Source organism: Mus caroli, chromosome 1, assembly GCF_900094665.2.
Source record: "Mus caroli chromosome 1, CAROLI_EIJ_v1.1, whole genome shotgun sequence".
Taxonomy (NCBI): domain Eukaryota; kingdom Metazoa; phylum Chordata; class Mammalia; order Rodentia; family Muridae; genus Mus; species Mus caroli.
In genome coordinates, this window is record NC_034570.1 from 47,128,921 (window position 1) to 47,140,126 (window position 11,206).

At 38.0% G+C, this 11,206-nt stretch overlaps 1 protein-coding gene across 1 annotated transcript in view; it reads right to left on the minus strand.

Annotated features, from left to right (window-relative positions):
- LOC110295232 (dynein heavy chain 7, axonemal-like) overlaps window positions 1–11,206 on the minus strand; it is a 151,034-nt gene that overhangs the window by 51,607 nt on the left and 88,221 nt on the right. The window contains exons 14-16 of the mRNA XM_029475280.1: window positions 10,106–10,300; window positions 6,461–6,553; window positions 3,174–3,220 (exon numbers count right to left, since the gene is read on the minus strand). Of these exons, the coding sequence (XP_029331140.1) occupies window positions 3,174–3,220; window positions 6,461–6,553; window positions 10,106–10,300 (335 nt within the window). The remainder of the gene's footprint in view (window positions 1–3,173; window positions 3,221–6,460; window positions 6,554–10,105; window positions 10,301–11,206) is intronic.

The window sequence follows — 11,206 nt, forward strand, 5'->3', positions numbered from 1 at the left end:
AAACAAGCCACTCTGTATTGGCATATTGTCTATCAGGACAATTTTCTTGGGGCCTGTTTGAAAAAGGCAAACTCTATGGCTTGGGGTCTCTGCAGGAGTGGATATGTGTTGATAGTAAGCACACAGTCAGCCTTGTCTGTTCCATCCCCTGTTTTCCAGTGAGAAGCTACACCTGGCATTTCTCGGTTGTCATGCCAGTTAATTGTGACCCAGGTGTGACCTAAACAGGATGCATGACATGATTCTTGTTCCAATCTCAACAAACTACAGACGCTCCCTTCAACTATAAACACTCCATCTTCTTGCTTGCACTTTGTCAGTGCTGATGGTTCCCTCTTAATAAAACATTGGAAAAGAAAGGCATCATTACAAAGCTTAGATCTGAAGAAGGAAAAACGAGGCAAACATTTCAGCAGATACCAGTGTACCCATTTCCTGACAGGTCTTCCTCTGTCTTTGTGCAGAGATCCATTTGTGATGCTCACTTGAGATGATTTTTTTCAACAGGTGAGAACAAAGCTCCAAATCATTTTTCTAGGTAAGTAAAACCAAATTTTATGCTGGGTTAAATTTATGACAATATTCTTCAGATTTATGTCACACCGATGAAGGAGATAAATCCGGTATTCCAAGTCAAGCTTGGGCATAGGATCAGGGACAATGTCTCCTCTTTGACTTTATAAGAACTGCATGCATACACTTGAAACTGAATGTGACAAGTCGCAACATTGGGCTAATACAGCACCAGATCCCCTGAGGGCATTTTTTGATTTGTTTTGCTTGCCTTACTTTGCTAAATATTCGATTATCTCCTTTGGTTTTTTTTTCAGTACTTTTAAAGCTCTTTTTTTCAATATTTTATTAGATATTTTCTTAATTTACAATTCAAATGTTATCCCAAATGTCTCTTATACCCTCCCCCCACCCTGCTGTCAAACCCATCCACTCCCACTTCTTGGCCCTGGTATTCCCCTGTATTGGGGCATATAATCTTTGGAAGACCAAGGGCCTCTCCTCTCAAGGATGGTTGATTAGGCCATCTTCTGCTACATATGCAGCTAGAGACACGAACTCAGGGGGTACTGGTTGTTGTTGTTCCTCCTATAGGGTTATAGACCCCTTTAGCTCCTTGGGTACTTTCTCTAGCTCCTCCACTGGGGACTGTGTGTTCCATCCAATAGCTGACTGTGAGCATCCACATCTGTATTTGCCAGGCACTGGCATAGCCTCACAAGAGTCAGCTATATCAGGGTCATGTCAGCAAAATCTTGCTAGCATATGCAATTGTGTCTGCATTTGGTGGTGGATTATGGTATGGATCCCTGGATGGGGCAGTCTCTGTATGGTCGTTCCTTCCCTCTCATCTCCAAAGTTTGCTGAACAAAATACCCATGTAAGGAGTTACATAGACAATTATCTCCTTTGAATATAGGAACACCAAGCAAAATAAGGACTGGCACACTGCAGTACTGAAATGCCAATAGACTCCTTCAAAGCCTCCATTAACATGGCTTCTTTAAAGATTCATATTTTTATTTCACATACACTTGCAATTTTTGAAAGTCACATTCCCTTTGATAACAAGTTACAGCTACAGATGTTCATATGACTAACATCATACATATAATCTATTTAATTACCTAACTTCAGCTTATGTCTTAAGAAGTAACTACCAAATGCACTTTTAACCCTCCTCTGAAACATATATTTCTGCTCAAAATTTGAAGTCACAAATAGTAGCTCTCTGTTTCTTTATCTTGTTCTCACAAGCTAATCAGTCCTGCCACACAGAATGCTGTGGGCATCCCCGTAAGAGCTTAGTTAGCATAGAAGGAAGGTGTGAATCAAACATGCCAGCTGTAGGACAGAACACAGGCTACCTCAGAGGAAGGAGTAATGGGAAGAGCTCATGAGGACCTCACAGTCATCAGCAGAATGGCTGTCAATATAGGATGGGACTGTACAAATATATCACACTCCCCACCCCCAGCCCAGGGTAGCAATTCCACGTGCCAGGAACATTCTTCAGCTGCAGGAGCAATTTACAAGTGCCTAGTATTTAAAAAAGATAGTATCCTCTGGAACCAGTTACAAGTGCCTCCAAACACCAGTTATATGTTCTCTGTAACATCTATTTGAACAAGATTTGTGAATAAAACCATCACCATATCATAATGCTCTTTAAAGTCAGGCACATGTGTTCTCCTGCTCATGTGTGTGGCTAGGAATGCTGAACCAATGGAGAAATATCCAGATTCAAGTTAGACTTTTATTTATATATTTGTGTGTTTGTTGATTTATTTGGTGTGTGTTGCAAGGCAATGAGTGGACATGACTACAGAGAGAGTGGAAGTTAAAGGTCAGCTCGCTGGACTACACTCCTCTTCCCTTGTGGGTTCAGGGGGCTCTAACTCAAGTCACTAGGCTTAAGGAGGTACCTTTAACCACTGAGTCATCTTGCTGGTCAGAACTAGATTTTTTTTTTTTTAGCATCTACTGAATGCATAAATACAAAGTCTCAAGATTAAAATTTTATAGAGTCAAATTCCAGAAATTCTAAATGACAACAACAAACCATCAAAGGATGAATTCACACACACGTGAACACATATACATACATTCATATGTATATACATGCACACATGTACACACGCTCAATTGATGTCTAGAAAATTTCTTCATGCTTCAGCTCTTTTGAATAATCACAAATGGCAAACTCACTGCAGAAATATTAAAAATATCCTAATTTCCTACCCTAGACCTCATCATTGTCTTTCTCATTACCATTCGTTGCACAAAGGGACTTTCTTCCCTCATCAGATTAAAATAACAGCAAAACACAACACTTATTCATCAGCACCTTTCCTCCCCAAGTTAGCTTTAACCTCATCGCAAAATTATAGTCTTGCAAACAAAATGACAAAAGCTAGTTTATAATAAGAATGGCCCAGTTTTTAAAAAAGGGACCTGCTGGTTTACCTGCACAGGTAAACATGGCTGTGTATTTGCACTGCACAGTCCAGTTAGGAATATGAGCAACTCTCCCAAAGAGAAGAGAAGATAGATTCCACAATCTCACTTTTCAGACTATAACAGAGCAAAACTTGCTTGCTTCCCAACAGGAGACTAGAACTCCCAAGGTAAAGGCAGACTGTGCCAGCAATCAGGCTCACCGGATGATAGACCTATCTGTGCTAGCATTAGGTTTGTAAAATGAGATCTGTCAGTAGCAAAGATTTCAGACATTATGGCAGCCATCTTCTCAAAGGCAGGAGAAAAGCCTGTGTTTTCTCCTATGCATGATTTTCTGATCAGTGCAAATTCCCACATTTATCTGAGCTCACAGACACTTATTAACTCGAATCTGACAAGTTTCTTATTGAGAGCTGATGGATTTGTACTTTGTTTACAGTTCAGAATGATAGAACTGTGGCCAGAAGCTCTTTATTTTACAAATGACTCTGAACATTGCATACCTTAGTACTTTCCACTCCACATGTTCCTTCCATCAATAAGATACTATAACTATTACAATTTAAGGGAAACTATGAGCCCACCTCATTTTCCTACTGGTGACTTAGCAAGAATCTTTCCAATTTCTCTAAACTACAGCATTGGAAAGCCTGGCAACCTCCAATTTCTGACTCAGTGGTTCTCAACCTTCCTAGTGCTGTGACCCTTTAATTCAGTTTCTCATGTTGTGGCGACCCCCAAACATAAGATTATTTCATTGTTACTTTATAACTGTAACTTTGCTACTGTTGTGAATTATAATATAAATATCTGATATACAGCAAAACGGATATGTTGCCCCTGTGAAAGATTCATTTGACACCCCACTTCAAGGAGTCACAATCCACAGGTTAAGAACTGCTGTTCTGACCATTCAAGTATTAGGGTAGGGTTTTAAGAGGACAAAATGGAAAGGAGACCCACCTCTCAAAACTCCCCCAAAAGAATTTTGTTAATTTTCTTGGTAATATATAACATATTATATATATATATATATATATATATATATATATATATATATATTATAACCTAGAGACAGTGAAGAAATAAAATGAGCATATACTACTATCTCAAATGTTAGTCTCTTATAGTGCTGTTCTCCTCCCTAGGCTAATACCATTCTACTCTGGGAAACCACCCTTTAAAAGGCAGAGTAGGCATATATCACCATATAGCATATAGCTTCCAAAATAATTAATTCACCACTAAAACTTGGAGTATCTGGAAACACTAAGTGTAAAAAGCACAAAGTTTCTGGATAATATATTGGCATTCTAATAATTATGTTTATATTGAAAACATACATGGGTATGGTGGTATAGAAATTGTGACCAATTAATTCCTTCATTTAGGATAGATGGAAAATATCTGTAGTTATAAATGATTTATAAACTGCAGTGGCTTAACACATATGAGCATCTGTAAAATCTGCAGTCATGTGTGATCCAGGCACTCTTCACGGGTGGACAATGATCAAGTCTTATGGCACTTAAAGATCAACACAGACATGTACAGGTTTGATGGGAGAAGTGTCTTGGAAAACCTCGCTTGGCAGCTACATAATATCAACTAGCCAAGGCAGGTCTGTACCCATCATCATCACTTTAGATGCAATTAAAGGAGAAGAAAAATTGAAATATTGCTAAACATCATTTTGTAATTTTTCTATCCTAAAAGGGGGAACATAGGAATAGATTGGAAAACACTGTAGGGAACGTTGTTGGATGGGACAGGTCAGTATGAAGCAGAAGATTAATTGTGGTTTCAAAACATACAGAATAACATCAGTCAACAGAAAAATAGACCCTGACACATGAAAACACCTCAGCCTATGTAACTCCCATCTTCAAAAACATAAGGAATATGAAAAGTTATATTTGATCCATTTAATAGTTTAACATATTTTCAGATTAAAATGTCAAGTTTCAAAAATATAAACCTGCGGAAGGATATATGCAGATAAAGTTGTCACAGCTAAGAAATGGTTCATTAGCCCAAGATAAAGGCCCACAAAACCTTGTGAGCATTTAATTTTCTCCACCTTAAAATAGAAAGTGAACATCTGAAGCTTCCCACTGAAGTTTCTATGAAAAGCCGTTCTTTTCAATGTTATCAAAGGGTGCATTTGATCAGTTCACAAACATCAAACAAGTGTTCAGGGCAGAACTGTGACTTTCATAGGCCATAGATACTTTGTAGGCCACTTTCTCTTTTTAAAAAACTTAAATATATATTCTACAATTGTTTTATATAAAGATAAATCTAATAAAGGCTGGACTGTATTCTGACTCAAAGCTTAAAACATGGGGACAGACTTCTATGTTGACGCTTGGGCCTTGGCTAGGTCCTGAGAGCTGGAAGCAACTATGGCTCTGAGAAAGGAACAGCTCTACCTCAGATTATTCCTGACATCTATAAAAAAGTCTATTATATATTACTTTCACCATTTAAATTCAGATTTTATAAGGGAGAAGAGTTGGAATATAAGCAATTTCTTTGAAAACAAATTCAAGTTGTAGATACTGTGAGTTTATGTGAAACTTTAATTTGTTTGTAACAATGGCAGTTATGATAGTTCCCCAATAACCCCCTGCTCACATTATACTGGCATCTCTGAGGATATAGGTCAACTTGTCCACCCGTGAAGAGTTGCCTGGATCACACATTACTGCAGATTTTACAGATGCTCACATGAGTTAAGCCACTGCAGTTTAGAAATCATTTATAACTACAGATATTTTCCATCTATCCTAAATGAAGGAATTAATTAGTCACAATTTCTATACCACCATACCCATGTATGTTTTCAATATAAACATAATTATTAGAATGCCAATATATTATCCAGAAACTTTGTGCTTTTTACACTTAGTGTTTCCAGATACTCCAAGTTTTCTATAGACTCTAATACAAATGAGGACACTAATAAGTATTGAAAGGACATGCCTACTGCTTTGCTGACTGTATATTTATTATTTAAAGAAGTTAAAATAACATTACTAACATTGCCTTTTATGTCATCAGTGACTAAAGCTTTAAAATATTCCACATATTTACTAAATGCTGTGGTGTGGTATGTATAAATATAGATGCACATTTAGAGAAGACATTCTAGATATTCTAATATATAAACTTGACGTTAATGCTATTGACTAGTTTCACCAAAGTAATAAAATAAAATGAAAATGAGATTATAGCAGGCAAAGCGAGAAGTCTTTGACAGAGAGGAACCAAAAATCATAAAGAGTAATCATAAAAGCATATCACCAAAAATACATTCTATTAGCTATTAACCCAGATGCAGACACAGTTAGGAGATCCATTAGAAGGACGTTGGGTTACTTCTGTAGATTCCTCCATCCACCCCGAGTCTATGAAGAAATGGAGTTTGTCTAAGCTGTGCAGAGACAGGATGGGATGAGAGCTGCTCAACAAAGCCCGCACTTGCCTTGTCTGGCCTCAAGCAACGGATAATAAGCATCCTCTGAAAGTCATTTGCTTTATTTTCCCAATCTTCTGGAAACATCTCATGGTGTGGCTCCTAAATTTATAGTACATAAATCAATGTTAGAGGTTATTTCTAAAAGTAATAATATTTTACAAATAAGCATATACTTAGAGAAGACATAATTCCTGAAATCAGAACACTTGTGTAAATTTTATTTTATTTAATCTGTGGGGGAAATTATTGTCAACATTACAATGTTTCATGTAAGCATTTGAAGTTTACAAGCAAGTTTCCTGGCTTCCTCTCTGGGTTCCACATAGTGAATGCAATTGCAATTTTAAACTAAAAAGAAATACTCAGAAAAAAAAAAAACCTAGAAAATATTTCTAGGAAACATTTCCATTAGTAACATGAAGAAACCCAAAGTACCCATTCCAAATGATTGAACCCATTCTACTTATCATATACGACAGGTACCCAAGTAAGGCCAGGTGTCGGCACCCAGGGGCTACCACCTACCTAACTCTCTCTGGTTAGACCTAGCTGTCTCTATACAGAGCAGCTACCTATCATGTTCAAGAATAGTAAAAATCATAAGAGCAAAAACAGAGTAGAAAATAACTGGNAACTGGAAAATGCTTAACCTTTATGACAAAGTAATGCTGAAAAAGGACTACTGTCTTACTTAGGGTTTTATTGCTGTGAAGTGACCCCATGAGCAAGGCAACACTTATAAAGGCAAACATTTAATTAGGGCTGGCTCACAGTTTGAGAGGATTAGTGCATTGATATCACTGCAGGAAGCACGGCAGCATCTAGGCAGATATGGGACTTGAGGAGCCTAAAGTTCTATATCTTGATTCAAAGGTAGCCAGGAAAAGACTGACTTCTAGTCAGCCAGGAGGAGGGTCTCACAGCCAATCTCCACAGTGACACACTTTCTCCAAGGCCACACTTTCTAATAGTGGCACTTTCTGGGCCAAGCATATTTAAACCACCACATTCTACTCCCTGGCCCTCATAGGCTTGTTCAGACATATGAGTCTATGAGGGCCAACCTAGCCATAGCATAATATAGAATACATTGAGTCCAACTTCCAAAGTTCCCATAGTCTATAGCAGTCTCAACATTGATATAAGTTCAAAGTTCAAAGTCTCTTCTGAAATTCATCCAATCACTTAACTGTAATCCTCTATAAAATCAAAATTAAATAGCAGACCACAAACCTCCAATATCACAGGATATACATTACTATTCCAAATGTCATAGTGAGGAAATACTGTATGAAAGCAGGACCAAAAGTCAGCTGGGCAAACTCCAAACGCTGCATCTCTATGTCTGATGTATATAAAAGTGCTCTTCATATCTCCAATTCCTTTCATCTTTGTTGACCGCAACAACTATCTATCTTTTGGGCTGTTTCCAATAACTGTTAGCAGCTTTCCTCAGCAGGTATCCCACAGCTCTGACATCTTTAACATCTTAGGATATTTATAGCAACTTCAACTTTTCACTTTCTTGATCCAATATCTGGGATCCACACACGATCTTCTAGGTTCCTCTAAAGGGCTTGTATCATTTCTCCAGCTCTGCCTTCTGTAGCACTCTAGGCTCTGCTCAACTCCACTGCTGCTGCTGTTTTTGGTGACCATTCCATGGCACTGGCATATCCAAAACACTGGGGTCTTCCATTACAACTATGCTCCACCAACAGCCTCTCATAGGTCCTCTCTATAATGCCAAGCCTCAACTTCTTTACAAGACCCCTTCAGTAATGGGACATCAATTGCAATTGAGGCTGCATCTTCAGTAGTGGCCTTTCCTAGCCTCTCACAGTACCAAGCTTCAGCTGGTCTCTATGACCCCTTCATGCCTTTAAAACCAGCACCACCTGGGTGATTCTTACATATTACCAAGTCCAGCTGCAGCATGAGACATAACCTTGTCTATCTCTGGAACAGAGGCTCTCAGAGAACACTTCCCAGAAGATTTCACCTCAGTGATTATGGTCTCTTCTTAATCACTGTTAATGTCTTAGTTCCAGCTAACCAGCAACAATTCTCCCAGTAGTCCTTTCTGTTCTTGACTCTAAGGTCAGAGCCACAGGGCTGAAGCTGCTGAGTTCTGCTGCTTGTTGGGGCTGAACATGTCCCTCTTGTTTATTACATCATCACCAGCTTAATGTTTTTCAATTCCTTTATGGACGAAGCTTGGCTGTCCTGGAATTTGCTCTGTACATGACCATGAACTCAGAGATCTGCATGGCTCTGTCTCTTGAATGCTGAGATTAAAGGTATGTATCACCACACCTGGATCTAAGCTTTTCTCTACTTAGAACTTGCTTTATACCAGGCTGGCATTGAACTCAGAGATCTGCTTGCCTCTGTCTCCTGGGTTTAAAGGTTGTACAACTTACCATGCCTGGACTCAAGCTTTTCATGGCCACTATTCCTCAATATTGGATCAAAAACTTGTCTCCTGCATTTCTTATTCGTAAGTCATTCCAGATTAAAAGTACAAACGATAGAAAAACAATAACCAAATAACATTTCCTTGTTCAATGACAAATGTATGAACAATAAGCTTAGCTTATTGCCCCAAAGTCATCACTCCCTAATCTTCTCTAACACAGGATTTAGCTACATTGTACTTCTTGTCATCCCTTTATTACTTGAACCATACATTTTGATTTGTCCTTTCTGAACCTGATTAAGCTTAATCAAAATGCTCTTCTTTAGAGTAAACCAGAGGATGAAGTCTATGCTGGGTTTTCTGAGACTTCCTTTGTCAATATAATTAATATGAATCTCTTTACCTTAGCCTTGGACAAACTCTTCAGAAAAGGCCAAAAAGCATCCACATTCTTCACCAAATCATAAGAATGATCTCCAGGCAACATACCAAAATTACTTTTTTTTTGAAACCTCTAGATCCAGGCTCCTACAGTTCAAATTGCCCTCGGTACCAATGTCTTCCAAATTCCTATTAAAATGGTGTATTAAGCACTACTTAAAGCATTCCACTGCTTTCCAAATCCCAAGGCCCCAAATCCACATTCCCCCAAACAAAAATATGGTCAGGCCTATCACAGCAATACCCCAGTCCCTGGTACCAACTTCTGTCTTAGTTTGGGTACTAAAATGTTACTGTTAGTTATTGCTGTGATCAAACACTATGACCAAGGAAATTCTTATAAAAGCCAACATTTATTTGGGGCTGGCTTACAGTTTCAGAGGTTTAGTCCATCATCATCATAGCAGGAAGCATGGCAGCACTCAGACAGATGTGGGGCTGGAGGAGCTGAGAGTTCTACATCTTCATCCAAAGTCAACCAGGAGAAGACTGACTTTCAGGGAATGTGGAAGAGGGTCTCAAAGCCCACCGCCATAGTGACAGACTTCCTCCAATAAGGCCACACCTCCTAATAGTACCACTCCCTGGGCCAAGCATATTCAAACCACCACATCTATAATAAACTTTCTCCTCTCCCACACCTAGGAGCAGCCACATCTTTTTTTTTTTTTTCATTTCTTTTTTTTTTCATTCATTTATGGAATCTTGCTTTTATACAAAGGTAACATTATACATATTTAACATCTTCTCCACTGAAAATCTTTGAAATAAGGAAAAGGGTGAAGACATACCATACTATCATATACTTTTTTCCATCCATCCTTTAAGCGCATAAACTCCCTGCGAATGGTCTTAAAGGCAGGTAAGTCATCTAGTCGGCAAATCTCATCCCAGGACTTTTGAGGAAGCCATGTGCAAGGGTTGGTATAAGGATTATCCAGCCCAATGCCACCAGTCAGTAGAAATCTCCACTCTGTTTTGTTAATCTGTGGTAAACAAACATCATGGAGAGTCATAAAGAAGGTGTTCCTAGTTAGTTACAGCCATTGTAGAAGAGTAGCAGTCCTTTCAGATTCTTATGAAAGTACTCAACTGATATGACCTTCTACGTAGTTGGAAAAAAATCCAACTACTGAACATAGCAAATGTATTTTTAAGGTCCATAAATAGCTACATTTGAATTACTAGCCTAAACATGAGGCCTGAATATATTCTACTTGAATAATATATGTTCCTCAAAATGGATGTTTTCAGTCCCAAATATTGGCTCTGAAAAGTCATAGAAAGGTAGAAAATCAACAATCCACCATGGTTTCATTTATTCTTTATAAAATATAATGAATCGCTATGAAGTGTTTGCATGAAATACAAGAAGCATTTTTCCTAATTCCATGAAGATATTAACATATGAGGTTTTACAAGTCTTAAATACATAGATGTATAAGAAGAATATGAGGCTTCTCTTTCATTTGTAAGTGCTTCCTGTCTTTTAGATAAAAAGAATTATTTGTTAGCTTACATTTGAGTAAAATGGTTAAATCCAAATGGTTAGACCTCAGTCATTTGCAAAGTTCTTAAAGGTGATAATAAATTATTTAGTAAAGTTAGATACACGGTCATGTAAATTCTAATAAAAACAAATCGGGTATTTTTGTTTTATTGTTTGTTTGTTTCTTTATTTTAAGAATGGGGCATTGTATTGAGGTTATCCTCAAACTCACTGTGCAGACTGAGCTCTGCTCAGACTCATAATCCTCTTGCCCTAGCTTCCTAAGTGCAGGGANTATAGGTGCATACCACCACACAAGGCTCTAGATACAGACTTTTAAACTAAAATATATAAAAGTTTAAGTGATAGTAACATACTCTTCTTAATTTATATTAACTACTCT